Source organism: Emys orbicularis, chromosome 1, assembly GCF_028017835.1.
Source record: "Emys orbicularis isolate rEmyOrb1 chromosome 1, rEmyOrb1.hap1, whole genome shotgun sequence".
NCBI classification, from domain to species: Eukaryota; Metazoa; Chordata; order Testudines; family Emydidae; genus Emys; species Emys orbicularis.
This window is the reverse complement of record NC_088683.1, coordinates 366230810-366248968: the sequence shown is the minus strand read 5'-3', so window position 1 is coordinate 366248968 and position 18159 is coordinate 366230810. Positions and strand designations below refer to the sequence as shown.

Genomic DNA, 18159 nt, shown 5'->3' with positions numbered 1-18159 from the left:
CAGGAGGTCATCTAGTCCAACCCCATGCTCAAAGCAGGACCAACACCAATAAATCATCCCAGCCAGGGCTTTGTCAAGCTGGGTCTTAAAAACCTCTAAGGATGGAGATTCCACCACCTCCCTAGGTAACCCATCCCAGTGCTTCGCCACCTTCCTAGTGTAATAGTGTTTCCTAATATCCAACCTAGACCTCCTCCACTGCAATTTGAGACCATTGCTCCTTGTTGTGTCATCTGCCACCATTGAGAACAGCCGAACTCCATCCACTTTGAAACCCCCCTTCAGGTAGTTGAAGATTGCTATCAAATCCCCCATTACTCTTCTCTTCTGCAGACTAAATAAGCCCAATTCCCTCAGGCTCTCTTCATAAATCATGTGCCCCAAACCCCTAATAATTTTTGTTGCTCTCCTCTGGATTCTCTACAATATATATTTTTGAGAAGGGGCAACCAGAACTGCATGCAGCATTCCAGATGTGGGCATACCATGGACTGATAGAATGGCATTATGACATTTTCTATTTTATTATCTCTTTCCTAATGATTCCCAACATTATGTTTGCTTTTTTGACTGACACTGTACATTGAGTGGACGTTTTCAGAGAACTATCCACAATGACTCCAAGATCTCTTCCTTGACTGGTAACAGCTAATTTAGACCCCCGTCATTTTATAAGTATAGTTGAGATTATGTTTTCCAATGTGCATTATTTTGCACCTATCAACACTGAATATCATCTGCCATTTTGTTGCCCAGTCACGCAGTTTAGAGAGATACTTTTGTAGCTCTTCACAGTCTGCCTGGGTATTAACTATCTTTAGTAATTTTGTATCTGCAATTTTTCCCACCTCACAGATTACCCCTATTTCCAGATCATTTATGAATATGTTGAATAGGACTGGTCCCAGAACAGGCCCCTGGGAGACAACGCTATTTACCTCTCTCCATTATGAAAAATGACCGTTTATACCTACCCTTTGTTTCCTATCTTTTTAACCATTTACCAATCCATGAGCACACCTTCCCTCTTATCCCATGGCAGCTTACCTTGCATAAGAGCCTTTGGTGAGGGACCATGTCAAAGGCTTTCTGAAAATCTAAGTACACTATATCCACTGGATCCCGTTTGTCCACATGCTTGTTGACCCCCTCAAGGAATTCTAGTAGATTGGTGAGGCAGGATTTCCCTTTACTAACATCATGTTGAGTCTTCATCAACAAATTATGTTCATCTCTATGTCTGATAATAATGTTCTTTACTATAGTTTCAGCCAGTTTGCCTGGTACTGAAGTCAGGCTTACCGGCCTGTAATTGCCGGGATCACATAACATTGATGGGCTCGCTGAGTCAATGAGTACCTATGGCCTACCTCTCGCCTGTTGTTCAGGCATGAGACATGCACATGCAGGATAAGCAAGGCCATGCACTGTCTTAATAGAAATGGGTGTAACCCAGGCCCAGCTCCAAATATCTGTTAGTATCTCTCTATTGGATACAAACAACCCCCTCCCTGAGATCCAGCTACCCCCAAACCTGATGTTGGAAATTTGGTTGGCGGGTGTGAGGCCTATCTACAGCAGTAGAGCAGCTCTCATTGCTCGTGGAGCGGGTGGGAGTCAGAATGAGACAGAGGGGCAGACAGGCAGGGCTCTGTTCGGCCAGGCAACTCTCTCCAGATCCTTCGCTCTCTGAAAGCACGTCCTGATTCCCCCACTTACTGCCGAGCTGCAGGAGGGGCCCAGAACTCCCTCATCAAAGGGTGCTGTGCTGCTGCTTCTTCTTTCGTATGGCGGGAATTGAGCAGCAGCTACAATTTCACCTGAAGTCAATCGAACCAAATGGCTACATCAGGAACAGCAGAATTTATTGAAGCAATGCCTCCTTCCTATTTATAAACTAGGAAGTAGGTAGTGATATGAGCCATAATAAAACAACTGTGGCTGAGGGACAAAGTGAGTTGCCCAAGGTCACATAAGAAGTCTGTGGAACAGCATAGACTGGAAGCCAGTTCTTCTGAGTCCCAGGCCAGCATTTAAACCGTTGAACCATCCTTCCTCTCTGGGGCTAGTGGCTGGGGAGGAGGCAGCTGGCATCTCAGCATGCTGAGATTAGCAGAAATTGAGGGAATTAAACTCCTGTGAAATCACTAAACAGGAACCCAAGAACTATTCTTTTTCCAGACAATAACCCCCCTGAGAGAAGCAAGTTTCAGTGCAGTAACTTGCCAGTGTAGACAGGCTCCCAGCGCTGGGAGCCTGGAGGTGGTTTTCCTAAAGTGCTGGGAGAGTTCACTGCCAGCACTGGCACCGTGACCACACTGTCGCTTTAAAGCGATGCTGCGGCAGCACTTTAATGCTGAAAGTGTAGACAAAGCCTGAGATACAGACCTGCCGAGGTCACAACAGAGAGGGAAGTGGCAGCAGGCGGGAACTGACAGTGTCTGCTGGCGGGAGTGGAAGGAGCAGCTTGGGGTGGCCAGCGGACAGGAACTGAGGCTGGCAGGCCAACAGGAACCACAGCTGGCGAGGCGGTCAGCCAGAGCTAATGCTGAGATGGAGGAGAAAGCAAGGTGTCTTCTTCCCGGGGTGGGAAGTGAACTCCCACAGATGCACCTCTGAACCCTGGGTCCTCACTGAACAAGGACAACCTCAGTGAGTGGTTGTGTGCCCCTAACTACACTTCTTGGGAGGCTGTTCCAGAACCTACCTCCTCGAATGGTCAGAAATCTCCTTCTCCTTCTCCTTTCCAGCCTCAGTTTGCTTCTGGTCAGTTTGTCCCCATTTGTTCTTGTGCCAGCACTGTCCTTTAGTTTCAGGAGCTCATCTCCCTCTCTGGTGCTTACCCACTCATGGATTAATACAGCAATCCAAACCAATCCCCACTCGGGCAGCATCCCAACTTACTTCCTGTTTGCCCCTAATTTATATAGTAATATTCTCAGCTATACCTTAACCAATCATTCTACTGAAATTTACCTAACCAATCCTAACATATTGTAACATAATTAGCTAATCAATTATGTCCCACCACCTTAATTAATTTACACCCAGCAAAATTAATTATACAGCAGCCAGAAACAATCACAGAACCAGACGGAGACCACGAAAATAAACATAGCAAAGTGGGAACTATAAGGACAAAACAATACCAAAGTGAGGATTTCACAACTACATCTACAAAGACATAAGGGTTTCCCAGCTGTGTCTATTGATAAGTGAGTTCTTACCAGACAGAAAACTATGAAACTAAATTTCCTTTTACATGTTCTAGGCTCTTCCCTTTCTCTGGAGGTGATAGATCGGATCACCTTTCTAACAGCCCCCGATTGCCTTATTTCAATATGACTAGTTTGCAATGTGAGGATGTGACCATTCGCTTCCCAGAGTATAGCTGACTCTGCTGCTTGGCCAAAGGCATTAGCCTAACAACAAGGCCTCAGACTGTCACAGTGAGAGAAGGCCCTTACACAGGTTCTTTCTTTTATACCTCTTATAACTAGCTAAATGATAAACATATACCTAAATTCTTAAAGTATAAGACTTTACAGACAGGCCTGAATATCTATATCGTAACACATATCACTGGAGCCAGATGGTGAAATGACTCTTCACTTGATGAACACCTTGATTATCCTCACGCGAAGGTGTTTGCTTTTCATGCTGTACACAATTGGGTTCATCAGTGATGGGAGAAGCAGGGACATGTAGCCCAAGAGAATCTGAAGTAAGGGATAAGAGCCCTTCCCAAATCTGTGTATCACAGACAAGCTGATCTCTGGTGTGTAGAAGAGCAGGAGGGCGCAGAGGTGAGAGACGCAGGTGTTCAGGGCCCTCAGGCACTCCTCGTAGGATGCGATACTCAGCACTGTTTTGAGGATCATCACATAAGAGAGGAAGATGAGCACTGAGTCCAACCCCATCTGGAAGAGTTTAGTGAACAATCCATAGATGCTGTTGACTGTGATGTCCGAACAAGCCATCTTCATGACGTCCCGGTGCACGCAGTAGGAATGGGAAAGGACATTGGCTCGACAGTATTGCAACCGTTGCAGGAGAAAGGGAAGAGGAAGTATTAGGACCATTGCTCTTAGCACAGCCACCAGTCCCATCTTGGCTATCCTCTGTGAGTTTAAGATGGAAGCATATCTCAGCGGGTTATGGATGGCGATGAAGCGGTCAAAGGCCATCAGCAACAGCACAGAGGATTCAGTGTATTGAAGCAATTGTATGAAGAACAGCTGGGCTAAACAGGCATTGAGGCTGATCTCCCTAGAGTTAAACAAGTAAATGCCCAGTATTGTCGGTATGGTGGTTATGGATATGCCAAGGTCTGTGACGGACAACATGGAAAGGAAAATGTACATGGGCTCATGGAGGCTTGGATCTGTTTTTATAATGAACAGAATGACTAAATTTCCTACTATTGAAATAACATACATTAAGCAGAAGGGGATGGAGATCCAAAGATGGACGTCTTCCAGCCCAGGTATCCCAGTGAGAAGGAACACTGCAGAGTTGAATTTGGTGTCATTGACAGCTGACATAATGTACTGGGCAGATCCGGGGACTTTTGAACTTTCCTTCCTGAAAGAAAATATAGGAGAATATTAGATGATATTTCTGCTCTCAGTGCAAGCCTACAGACTCCCAGAGATCAAGGTAGATAAGCAAAAACATACTCTTAGATTTACATAGTTCTAATTAGTCGGACTGGATCAGACTTGTAGTCCATCTCCCCCAGTAACCGGTGGCCATGTCCAGATCCTTCAGAGAAAGGTGGAAGAAGCTCTGAAATAGGCAGCAATGAGATAAAGTGCTCCCAGAGAGATTCCTTCTGACACCCACTAGTTAGACATATTTTGTGATGTACATCAGGAAGGTTTAGAGCCTCTCCAAAATTTTTTTTAAACAGTCCTCTACTGTAATTGGATTTTCTGGTTACTCAGTCCTCCTTGGAATCCTGCTAAGCTCTTGGCCCCTTTTATACCTTGTGGCTGTGAGTTCCACAGCCAACTTGAGTGCTGTATGATTTTACCATTGTGAGCCTAGAACATAAAAACTTAAGAGTGGCCATACTGGGTGAGACCAAAGGTCCATCTAGCCCAGTATCGTGTCTTCGACAGTGGCTTATGCCAGGTGCCCCTGAGGGAATGAACAGAACAGGTCATCATCAAGTGATCCATCGTCCATGAATTTATGTGGCTATCTTTTGAACTCTGTTATATGCTTCACAGAGACACCCTCTCTGGCCCTCCACTTCTGAGTGTGGCCCCTTCTATCACGCCATGTGTGTAAATACATGGCAAGTGCATGGTGAAAACAGTCATTGTATTTATCTGTCCTGCACTGAAGCTATTTTTAAATGTGTTTCATGGCTTCATAATTTGAATAATTTTTTTCTGTGCTCCTGACAGTCCAGGTTATGCAACTGCCCTTTTCCAGCATATGGGATAAATTTTTAGGGTCAGGTCCTTAATTCAATAACAGTGATATCAACAGCCACCCGGCAGAGTTTCATGTGTAAATTCAATCAGAACCAGGCTCTATTAACTCACCCTCACGAAATGCTGCCAGTGATGTACTCTGACCCCCAAGAATCCCTCCAAGAGAGGCCGAAGTGCTTTGCCTGGCCAATGTTGACGGAATCCAGAGATTTCGATCATCCTACAGATTTCTCTTTATACCTCTGGGACCTGCATCCTCTGCCCATGCAACAGTCTGTAGATATTTGGAAAATTACAAGCTGACACAGACAATTATTTCAGCTGTGCAGGGGACGAGTTGGTTTCACAAATGTGTCAATATTTCAAACACGGGTATTGCACTAATATCCACTTGAGTGTACAAGTGACTTCAGCCATGCTCATGTAATTGGTAATGGGGAGAGTTAGTTAAAGCCTCTTTTACACTCCCCTTTCCTGCTCCTCAGCTAAACGCTTTTATGAGATACAGACCAGCGGTTCTGGTCTCTCATGGATTTTTAGAAAGCCTTGCACAAGCCTTGCAGAGTTATTGAGTGCATGACTCAGAATGTAAGTGTTAGAAACAGCTTCTAGTCAGTTACCAGGAGACAGCATCACACAAATGAACAAAGAGTTAATAGCACACACCCATTGCAAACAGTATATGGAGCACTTCTGAAACACTTGCTAAAGCCAAAGCCATTAAGCAGTAAAGTTACCCCTGCTCCTTCTGGCAGAGATTCCAACAACTCTGCTGCTGGCTTTCGATATACAGGCAGGACATGAAAGTTTGGTTTGTAATATTTGTATTACAATGAATAGTTCTGGCCTAACATTTACACTTCTGTACCTTAGTACACACATGTCAACCACAGGTGCTGAACCCACTCGGACCAGCTCGGCAAGCACAGTTGACCACAGTGGACTGTAGCCCAGTGCCCAGTCTCAGGGGGGGAGAATGGAGGGATTCCACCCCATGAGCGGGAAGGCTACAAGGCCTGACATTTGGCACTCAGAGACCAGAGAGGGGGAAGAGATGCCAGTAGCCCTGGAACTATAGGGCAAAAATATGTCCTCTTGGACCTGTTACCAAAAAGCAATGCAGCTCTGAATTCCTGCCTTCACAATCAACACAGAGAATAAAAGCGTTGAAAGTGCATTTGCTGATTAAATTTTCAGGAGCAAATAAACCTGAGTAGACTTGGGAACTAGTCACTGATATTCCGTGGGGTCTCGTCTCCCTCAGCCCCTGGCAGGATCGGGCCCAGAGCACACGGCACCTCTAGAAATGGGACCCCTTGAGAAATCCTGACTCAGGGTATCAGGCTTTTAACATTCCAAGCTCCGGTTTCTGTGTAAATTGAATAACCCACTGAGCACCTTGGGCACATGCAGGGGAGGGATCCCCAAGCTATCTAGTGCTGCCTGTCCTCCTGCCCCTGTTACTGTGTCACTCTGACAGCCCAGCCGAGTTCGCTGCGGTGGCACAGAACATCTGCAAATTTAAACAGCCTTTACCCTTCACTGCACATTGTAAAGATAGTGAAACCTGCCAACGTACCCAATTCCTGCCAGAAGGGGAGCAGCTGACACCAGAAGTCTTCATCGTAAAGGACAAGGACTCATTGGAGAGGTTGCACGGGCAGCAGGCAGTATCTGTTCAGATAGGGAGGCAAGTGTCTATATGAAGCCTGTACGCACATTCCCTTGGGGGCCACTTCGCCATCAGGGAATCTCAGCTGCTTGGCTTCCTGTGAACCAGCTTTAACCCTTGTCACAGTCAATGGAAAACTGCAGGAGGCCAAATCACAGAGGACCCATGGTGATGCTACCTGATTGGTTGGCAGTGCCAGCCCTGCTGCAGGCTCTTTTCCTAGAATCCGGGCTTGTCATCACTGTTCAAATGGTTCTGATTAGTCACATGGCTACCTCGAGGGCAGCTGAGTGGTAACAATGATGCTGTCCCAGCTGTGATCTTGCTGAAATAAAATAAAATAAAATAAAATCAAATAATAATATGGGGCCTGATTACTCGTTGGCAGCCACTTTCCTGCATTACAAACCCAAGGTGCAGACCAGGGAAGGGAGATTCCACAAGGCTCCCTACATAGAAATTTCATTTGGATCCTTCCAGTAGGGGAGGACCCTTCCCTTCTCCATGAGGAACAAGGACTAAGGAGGATGGTTTTGGAGGGGAGTGTGGGAGTGTCACGGGGATGCTGGGAGTTTACGCACAGTCACCAGACCAGTGTTTGGAAGCCATTGCAAACAATGGAGCAACAGACACAGGAGCCTCATCTTAGACGGTCTGGCTGGCAGAGAGTAGTCTGAGGGCAAAGGACAGCTCTACACCTTGATGCTGTAACACACTGAGCACAGAGCACTATGGTGACAGGGCCTAGGCTCACACGGGTTTCAGCTTCCACAAGAAAGGAGCAAACAGATGGGAAGATGCTCTCAGAGATACAGGGAAACAAGGCTGAGTTGAAGCAGGGGTGAAGCCATGGGTGGGCCTCTGGGCCAGAGCCTACCCACTTAACATCAAAGCCCAATCCACCAGCTGGGACTCCCGACTCCAGTTTGGTGCCCAGCTGTATCCCTCTCCTGCCGGTCCAGAGCACTGATTCCCTGGTCTCTTGCCCCAGATGGGGGTGTGCCTCATGGGGGCGGGTTTGGGCCAGTAGTGGATTAGCCACTAGTCCTGGGCCAATGGTGTCACCCTGCTCCGTTACACCCACCTGCCATTCCTGCGGTGAAGCGTGGTCCTGGTGCGGGGGATTGCCCCTCTCCCCCACCCAGCTGCCATAGAGCGGGTCGGGGCACTGGAATAGCGTAGGAGTGGTGTAAGCCCACCATCTCAGAACCGCTGGGTGGGGGAAGCGGAATAAGCCCCCACCCCCTGACCGCGTGCCCTGACCCCACTCTCCGGCAGGAGCGCCGGGTGCAAACCCCTGCACCCTTGACCCCATTTCCCCAGGAGGAGGGGGGATGCAGAAGGGATGGAGAGGAAACCTCAGTTTTCGTGGTGGAGCCAGGGCCACACAAAACCACATAATTAATAACAAACCAAGGGTGCAGGCCAGGGAAGGGAGAGTCCACAATGCTCCCTACATGGAAATTACCCTTGGAATGTTATTGCTCTGGGGTTGTGGAATCTCCATCACTGGAGATTTTTAAGGGTATGTTAGACAAATCCCTCTCTGGAAAGGTCCAGATAATACTTAGTCCTGCCGTAAGCTCAGCGGTCGAGACTAGATGACCTCTCGAGGTCCCTTCCAGTCCTTCAATTTTTCCTGAGGAATAACAGGGGGACCCAGGATCCAGGAATCCCCAAAGTTATGCACAGATCTCAGTGATCCTCTTATATCTCGCCCTTCCCACCTACAATCTCTGTGGCTATAACTGTGACGTGCTCGCAGAGGCACTGGTATGTGAGGCACAGCTCAGCCTGTCTCTCCTCATGTTCAGTCATGAGACATGCACAAGCCAGGTAAGGAAGGCCATCAAATTCTCAATAGAAAGGGGTGTGACCCAAGCCCAGTTCTGAATACCTACTTTCTCTATTGGACCCAAAGAACCCCCTCCCCCAGATCCAGCTACCCCCAAACTTGGTGATGTTGGAAAGTTGGAAGCAGGCTGGGAGGTCTATCTCCAGCGTTAGAGCAGCTGTCATTGCTCATGGAGCGGTTGGGGGTCAAGATCATACTGAGAGGCAGCCCAGCAGAGCTCTGCTCGGCCTGGCAATGCTCTCCGGAACCTTTGCTCTCTGAAAGCACGTCCTGATTCCCCCGTTACTGCTGAGGTGCAGAAGTGGCCCAGAACTCCCTCGTCAAAGGGGGCTGTGCTAATGACAGGTCATTAATCCTAATCACCAAGGGGTGTTGAGTAGAGTTCAGGTTCTCCACCCAGTGCAAAAAATCATCCTTATGGGGTACACAGAGCTGAAATCTCTTTAAAGCACATAGCTATGGCCCCAATCATTACAGAATCTCAGTGCCTCGCAATCTGGAACATATTTATCAGTGCAACACCCTGTGTGGTAGGGCCGTGCTATTAAAACCTCTGAGAAGATTCCAAGGCCAGAAGGCACCATTGTGATAACCTAGTCTGACCCCCTGCATCACACAGGCCAGAGAACTGCCCCACAGTAAGTCCTAGAGCAGAGCTGTTAGTATAACATCCTGCCTTGATTTAATAATGGTCAGTGATGGTGAATCTACCATGGCCCTTGGTAAATTGTTCCAATGGTAAATTACCCTCATTGTTAAAAAAAATTACACCTTAGTTCCAGTCTAAATGTGTCTAGCTTCAGCTTCCAACCATTGGATCCTGTTAGAACTTTCTCTGCTAGATTGAAGGACCCATTGTTCAACTTTTGTTCCCCGGGCAGGTACTTACTGATTGTGACCTTGTTCTCTTTGGTAAACTAAAGAGTCTATCACTCTGAGGCAGGCTTCCTAATCCTTTAATCATTCCCATGGCTCTTTTCTGAACTCCTCTCCAGTTTATCAACGTCCTTCTTGAACTGTAGACACCAGAACTGGACACAGGACCCCAGCAGTGCTCGCATCAGTGCCAAATACAGAGGTAAATTAACCTCTCTGCTCCTACTCGAGACTAGCTTTTTCAGCCGTAGCGTTGCACTGGAAGCTCATGTTCAGCTGATTATCCACTATGGCCCCCAAGTCTTTTTCAGTCACTGCTTCCCAGCGTTGGGTCCCTCATCTGGTAAGGATAGCTAGCAACCCTTCTCCTAGATGTACACCTTTACATTGATGCATATGAAAGCACTTATGGCTGAGGAACAGAGGGACCATCTGGGGTAAGAGACCAAGGAATCAGCGCTCTGGATTGGCCAGAGAGGGATACAGCTCGGCACCAAGTGCTAAGTGGGTGGTCCCTGGCCCCCCGGGCCTACCCAGGGCTACACTCTTGCTCCGACCTAGCCTAGTTTCCCTGTGTCTCTGAGAGCATCTTCCCATCTGTTTGCCCCTTTCTTGTTGAAGCAGCCTTTGCTGAAACCCGTGTGAGCCTGGGCCCAGTCACTGTAGTGCTCAGCCCTGTCCATGTTACAAGGCCAGCGTGTGAAGCTGACCTTTGCCCTCAGACTGCTCTCTGCCAGTCAGACTGTCTAAGGTGAGGCTCCTGTGTCTGTCGCTCCACTGTTTGGCAGTTAAATCCTTACAGACTCAATGGTTTTCAAACACTGGCCTGGTGACTGTGCTGAAACTCCCGGCATCCCCGTGACACTCCCACACTCCCCTCCGAAATCCTCCTCCTTATTCCTTGTTCCTCACGGAGAAGGGAAGGGTCCTCCCCTACTGGAACAATCTAAGGGAAATTTCCATGTAGGGAGTCTTGTGGAATTTCCCTTCACTTCCCTGGCCTGCACCCTGAGTTTGTAATGTAGGGCAGGGGGCTGCTGGGGAGAAATCAGGTCCTATATTATTATTATTATTATATTTTATTTTATTTCAGAAAGATCACAGCTGTGACAGCATCATTGTTACCACTCAGCTGCCCTCAAGGTAGCCCTGTGACTAATCGGAACCATACGAACAGTAATGAGAAGCTCGGATTCCAGGAATAGAAGCTGGCGCTACAATGCACTTGGGTAGAATCACCGTGCATCCCCTGTGATTTCGCCTCCTGCAGTTTGCCATTGGCATGATGGGGGTTAAAGCTGGTGCACACAAAGCCAAGCAGCTGAGATTCCCTGATGGCCAAGTGGCCCCAAGGGAATGTGCAGGCATGCTTCATAAACACAGTTGCCTCCCTATCTGAACAGATACTGCCTGCTGCCCGTGCAACCTCTCCGATGACTCCTTGTCCTTTAGGGTGAAGACCTCTGGTGTCAGCGGCTCCCCTGCTAGCAGGAATTGGGTACGTTGGCAGGTTTCACTATCTTTAAAATGTGCAGTGAAGGGGAAAGTCTTGAAGCTGTTTCCATTTGCAGATGTTCTATGCAGCGACAGAGGACTCAGCTGGGCTGTCGGGGTGACTCAGTGACGGGGCTGGGGGGGCAGGCAGCACTAGGTAGCTTGGGAACCCCTCCCCTACATATGCCCATGCTTCACTGTGGGTTGTTCAGGCTACACAGAAATCTGACATTCAAAGCAAGCTCGGAGTGTTAAAACTCTTATGCCCCAAGTAAGGGTTTCTCAAGGGGTCCCATTTCTAGAGGTGCCGTGTGCTCTGGGCCCGATCCTGCCAGGGGCAGAGGAAGACGAGACCCCACGGAATCTCAGGCTACGTCTTCACTACCCGCCGATTCAGGCGGGTAGAAACTGATCTCTTGGGGATCGAATTATCGCATCTTGTCAGGACGCGACAATCGATCCCCGAATCGACGCTTGTACTCCACCAGCGCAAATCGGAGTAAGCGCCGTCGACGGGGGAGCCGCGGAGGTCGATTTGCCGCCGTCCTCACAGCGGGGTAAGTCGGCTCGGATACGTCGAATTCAGCTACGCTATTCGCGTAGCTGAATTTGCGTATCTTAGATCGACCACCCCCCCGTAGTGAGGACGTAGCCTCAGTGACAAGTTACCAAATCGACTCAGGTTCATTTGCTCCTAGAAATTTAATCAGCAAATGGATTTTCAAAGATTTTATTCATGAGGTCGATTGTGTAGGCAGGCATTCAGAGCTTTGTTGCTCTGCGGTAACTGGTCTGATAGAGCTTATTTCTTGTAGCCTTCCTGCTCATGGGATGGAATCCCTACATTCTCCCACCCTCAGACTGGGCGCTGGGCTACAGCCCACTGTGAGTCAACTGTGCTTGCAGAGCAGGTCCGAATGGGCTCAGTACCTGTGGATGACATGTGTGTACAAAGGTACAGATGTGTAAATGTTATGCCAAAACTTTTCATTATATCAATAGCCAGAAGCACAGTTGTTGGAATCTCTACAGGAAGGATCAGGGTAACTTTACTGCTTAATGGCGTTTGCTTTAGAAAGTATTTCAGAAATAATCCACATACTGATTGCAATGGGTTTGTGTTATTAACTCTTTTTTCAGTGAACAGTTGTATGATACTGTCTCCTGATAACAGACTAGAAGCTGACTCTAACACTTATATTCAGAGTCATGCACTCAATAACTCTGCAAGGCTTGTGCAAGACTTTCCAAAAAGTCATGAGAGACCAGAACTGCTGGTCTGTGTTTCAGCAAAGAGTTTAGCTGAGGTGCAGGAAAGGGGAGTAGTATAGTGATTGTATGTAATTGGCCCCCGTCACCAATTACATGAGCATGGCTGAAGTAACTTGTACACTCAAGTGGATATTAGTGCAATACCAGTGTTTGAAGTATTGACCCATTTCTGACGCCAACTCCTCTCCTGTCCAGCTGCAATAACTGTCAGTGTTAGCTTGTAATTTTCCAAATATCTACAGACTGTTGCATGAGGAGAGGATGCAGGTCCTGTGAGGAGGAAGAGGAGTCTATGGGATGGTCGAAGTCTCTGGATTCCGTCAACACTGGCTAGGCAAAGCACTTCAGCTTCTCTTGGAGGGATTCTTGGTGGTCAGAGTGTATCACCGGGAGGATTTTGTCACAGAAAGTTAATAGAGTCTGGTTCTGACTGAATTTACACATTTAAATCTGGAGTGAGACTGTTGATGTCACTGTTATTGAATTAAGAACCTGGCCCTGAGAATTTATTCCATATGCTGGAAAGAGGCAGTTGCATAATCTGGACTGTCAGGAGCGCAGAAAAAAATAAGATATATAACGAAGCTATAAAACACATTTATTAATAGCTTCAGCGCAGGACAGATAAATATAATGACCATTTTCACCATGCACTTGCCATGTGTTTACACACATGTCATGATACTAGAGTCCACACTCAGATGTAGAGGGCCAGAAAGGGTGTCTGTGTGAAGGGTGTAACAGGGTTCAAAAAAGAACTAGAAACATTCATAGAGGATAGGTGCATCAATAGCTATAAACCAGGATGGGCAGGAATGGTGTTCCTAGCCTCGGTTTTCAAGAAGCTGGGAATGGGCAACAGGGGATGAGTCACTTGATGCTTTCCTGCTCTGTTCATTCCCTCTGGGGCACCTGGCATTGGCCACTGTTGAAGACAGGACACTTTGATCTCACTCAGTATGGCCACTCTTACATTTTTATGTTCTAAGGTCACAATGGTAAAGTGCTCAAGTAGGCTGCGGAACTCACATCCACAAGATATCAACAGGGCCAAGAGCTTAGCTGGATTCAAAGAGGGACTGGGTTACCAGAAAATCCAATTACAGTAGGGAGGATACTTTAAAAAAAGTTTTCAAAGTGCTCTAAACCTTCCACATTTACACCACAAAATACATCTAGCTAGTGGGTGTCGGGGAGAAATTCCCTGGAGCAGGTTATCTCATAGCTGCCTATTGCAGGGTTTCTTCCAACTTCCTCTGCAGCATCTAGACATGGCCATCGGTTACTGGGCTAGATGGACTACAAGTCTGATCCAGTCTGACAGTGCCTATCTTCCTATCGGTGATGTACATCCAAGACTAAGTTTTTGCTTATCTACCTTGAGCTCTGGAAGTCTGTAGATTTGCACTGAGAGCAGAGTGATCTAATCTCCTCTTATTTTGTTTTTTTTTAGGTAGGTAATTTCAGAACTCTTCAAACTTGGCCAGTACATTATGTCAGCTGTCAATGACACCAAATTCAAATCTGTAGTGTTCCTTCTCACTGGGATACCAGGTCAGGAAGACATCCATCTCTGGATCTCTATCCCCTTCTGCATAGCGTATGCTATTTCAATATTAGGAAATTCACTCATTCTGTTCATTGTAAAAACAGATCGAAGCCTGCATGAGCCCATGTACATTTTCCTTTCCATGTTGGCCATCACAGACCTTGGCTTATCGATAGTCACCATACCGACAATAATGGGCATATACTTGTTTAACTCTAGGGAGATAAGCCTCGATGCCTGTTTAGCCCAGCTCTTCTTCATCCATTTGCTTCAATGCATTGAATCCTCTGTGCTCTTGTTGATGGCTTTTGACCGCTTCATCGCAATCTGTAACCCACTGAGATATGCTTCCATCTTAACCCTGCTGACAATAGCTAAAATGGTACTGGTGGTTTTGCTAAGAGCAATGGCAATAATACTTCCACTTCCCTTTCTCCTGAAACGTTTCCAATACTGTCGAGCCAATGTCCTCTCCCATTCCTACTGCCTGCACCAGGAGGTCATGAAGATGGCTTGTTCAGATATCACAGTCAACAGCATCTATGGATTGTTTACTAAACTCTTCCAGATGGGGTTGGACTTACTGCTCATTTTCCTCTCTTATGTGATGATCCTCAAAACAGTGCTGAGCATCGCATCCCACAAGGAGTCCCTGAGGGCCCTGAACACCTGTGTCTCCCACCTCTGCGCCGTCCTGCTCTTCTTCACACCAGAGATCAGCTTGTCTGTGATACACAGATTTGGGAAGGGCTCTTCTCCCTTACTTCAGATTCTCCTGGGCTACATCTCCCTGCTTCTCCCACCGCTGATGAACCCAATTGTGTACAGCGTGAAAAGCAAACACCTTCGTGCAAGGATAATCAGGGTGTTTGTCAAGTGAGGGGTCAGTTCATCAACTGGCTCCAGCACTGGTGAAACTGGAGATGAAAATCAGGGGCCACCTATTCCATTCTGGACCTTACATCCGAGATGACATGCACTTCTGATCTCCACTCTGTAAAGAGATATTCAGGAGGGATCTAAGGCCTGGAATAATGGGAGAGGGGCTGGTGAGGCAGGACTGTGTACTATTTGAAGGAGACCATTGAGACAGCATTATGTATAAAGTGATTTGTTCGTTGATAGCCAGGGGACCGGTGGGATGTTGGCCCATAAAGAGCCATATTTTTGGCTGCTCTGACCTCAGAGTTCCTGTTGATACTGTCAATACGGAGAAGGGATGTGGATGTTGTTTCCCATTACACCTGTCACTGTCCCAGCTCGTGTTAAAGATTCAGGGACCATGAAAAAAGCTGCAGAGCTGTTGTGCAGTCACAGTTCTGGCCCTTCCTGAGTACTCTGGGTGCTGCGTGATCCATGGGGGCTGAACCAGCTGTGGACAGGGGCTATTCTAGCGCCACAGACATCCACCCTTCCCCTACGCCCTCAGCCAGGTGCTTGTGACTGAGTCATCTCAGAAACATGATTAATGCAAGAGGCTCAAGAGAAGCCTTTTAGGCAGCCCCCTCTCCCCACCACCTCTGTTGATAGCTCTGCACACCGCACACCTGCTGGGCTCACTCCCCTCTGAGGCACAACAGAGCTGCGTGTGTGAGTGAGGGTCTGACACACAGGAGTCCTGGCAAGAGACTCAGGCCTAGATACTCTCTCCGTTCACTCCATTTGTCCTGCCCCAGCAATGCAAAGGGGTGAAATTGGTCCTCAGGTCCCCCACAGAGGCACAGCTAGCTCCAATCCCAGCCCAGCCCATTCAGTGTAGGGTAACCACCTTTTCAAGAGGGAAAAATTGGGACAGATGTAGGAGTCCTGACCACACTGTGACAACACACCTGCCCCTCTTCTTCCCCCTGGAGGCCCCACCCCCTGCTCCTCCTCTTCCCCCAAGATGACACCCCCTGTTCCTCCTCATTACCTGGGGCTCCACCCCCATCCAGGCCAGAAGCCAGAGCTGGACCATGGAAAGAGCTGAAAAGAGAGTCAGAGCCACTGTGAGGAGCCCCAGATCCTCCACCTGCCCTGGGCAGCGGCTGGAGGCCCAAGAGAATGCCCCAGCCTATGTCCCTGCCCCTCAGGACACAACCCCATAGAAGATGGAGGGTCTGGGTATCCTCATAGCAGTCTGGGCTCCCGGGATAGCTGTAACCATGCTTTTGTGGGTCACAATTGCAAATATCAAATTCAGGACAAACTGCTGAGAAATATGGCAGACCCCCAAACTGGTGATTATTCTCCCATGAGATATACCAAACCAGCAAAAAAACCCATTAACTTCTGTTTCACCCCACTGGCTGACAAGAAGTCATAAAAGCTGTTTCCTTAGATATTCCAGTCCTTATATCCCCATTAAAAACAGCAGATTTAAATATGAGTGATTCTTTAAAACCAGTTTAATGTAATAACAGGTGCTTCTCATCCCAAAGGACCAGCCGCATACCCTGTCAATATGTAACTCAGATCTTACCCAAAAATTATGCTGATGCCAATCCTTCGGTATCTAAAATCTAAAGATTTATTTATAAGAAAGAACGAAACAAAGAACGAAAGAACGAAAGAGGAAAGGTGAGAGTTAAAATTGGTTAAAGGATTCAAATATGTACAATAAATGCAAAGTTCTCATTTCAGGCTTGGAGCAGTGATGGAATAAGTTGCTGGCTTGATAAGTCTCTGGTTGCTTCCAAATCATTGGAAGGACCTCAGTTCATTGGTTAGCATGCTCCCCTTAGTATCAGTTCATAGTCCAGAGGCTTGAGCAGGAAAGAGGCAAACTGGAGGTGTTTCCTTTTATATTCTTTTATAGCTTCTGCCATGTGAACGGAAACCCATTGTTTCAAAGAAAGCCCTCAGCACAGCTAGTGGAAAATTACAGGTGAAAAGATGGGGTTTGGAATCACATGAGCAAGTCACATGTCCATGCATAATTTTGCTTAGTCACCGCAGGAAATTATTATCTATACCCTGACAGTATGTTTCCAGGACAGTCCATTCAGTGTAGATGGCATCTCCCATGATCCATTGTCAGTTAAGTGTTTCTTGATGAGCCCTTAATTTGAATAGTCTCGCCAAGATTTGCAGGCTAATTACCCCAGGAGCAAAAGCTTTCTAAAGCAAAAGCCGTTAAGCAGTTAAAGTTACCCCTGCTCCTTCCTGTAGAGATTCTAACAACTCTGCTTCTGGTTTTCAATCTCTCTCCTCATATGGAAGGTGTTTCATACCCCTCATCATTTCTGTTGCCCTTTTCTGGATCTTTTCCAATTCCAATATATCTTTTTTGAGATGGGGCAACCAGAACTGCATGCTATATTCCGTGTGTAGGTGTACCATGGATTTATACAGCGGCAATGTGATATTTTCTGTCTTATTATTGTAACCCTTCTGCCTATCAGAGTTGGCAACAACAAGGGCCAGGTTTAGTATCTAGGGGTTCTGTTTCAATAACACAATGCAAAACCGGCTTGAGCCCCCACTCTGACCTAGGACAATTACATACCACCCTCCAGGGCGCCTCTAGGAGACAATACTTCCCCTCTCACAAGCACAGAGTCTGAGTGTAGAAAAGCCTTTAAATAAAGGAGGGAAACAATGCGGTATTATGTTGCAGAAACACCACAAACAGGATTCATAACACAAACCATGAGCAAAAGACCCACCCCCAAGTACGTTTGACAGTGTCCTTTTCCCCTCAGGGTCTTAAATCCAGCAACCCAACAGTCACCCCACCCACAGCTTTATATCCTTGGTCAGTGCAGCCCCCAGAGTTCAGAAGTTCATCTGTAGAGTTTACCTCTCAGCCTGAGTGGAAGTGGGGGGAGGTTTGGGGACATCTTATATGTGCCGCTGCTCGGGTCAACAGCCAATTGCCACACCTCTCCGTGGGGTTCTGCTGTAGTCTTCACCGCCAGCTGCACTCTCCACCAGCCACCCTGCTAGTTGCTCACCAACTTGTGTTCAGGCCCCACCCTCACTTAACACAGCTCTTTAGTGATTACATCTGTTAGTT

General features: G+C 47.4%; 2 protein-coding genes across 2 annotated transcripts; one reads left to right on the top strand and one right to left on the bottom strand.

Moving 5' to 3' along the window:
* Window positions 1–3608: 3608 nt before the first annotated feature.
* Window positions 3609–4544, bottom strand: LOC135890317 (olfactory receptor 51G2-like). Its single transcript, XM_065417685.1, has one exon. The coding sequence runs from the start codon at window positions 4542–4544 to the stop codon at window positions 3609–3611; it is 936 nt and encodes a 311-aa protein (XP_065273757.1).
* Window positions 4545–14106: 9562 nt separating this feature from the next.
* Window positions 14107–15042, top strand: LOC135885691 (olfactory receptor 51G2-like). Its single transcript, XM_065413588.1, has one exon. The coding sequence runs from the start codon at window positions 14107–14109 to the stop codon at window positions 15040–15042; it is 936 nt and encodes a 311-aa protein (XP_065269660.1).
* Window positions 15043–18159: the final 3117 nt, after the last annotated feature.

Excerpts from the sequence above, each read along its gene's own strand:
- LOC135890317 (XM_065417685.1), bottom strand. The coding sequence starts at position 4,544 with ATGTCAGCTGTCAATGACACCAAATTCAACTCTGCAGTGTTCCTTCTC.
- LOC135885691 (XM_065413588.1), top strand. The coding sequence starts at position 14,107 with ATGTCAGCTGTCAATGACACCAAATTCAAATCTGTAGTGTTCCTTCTC.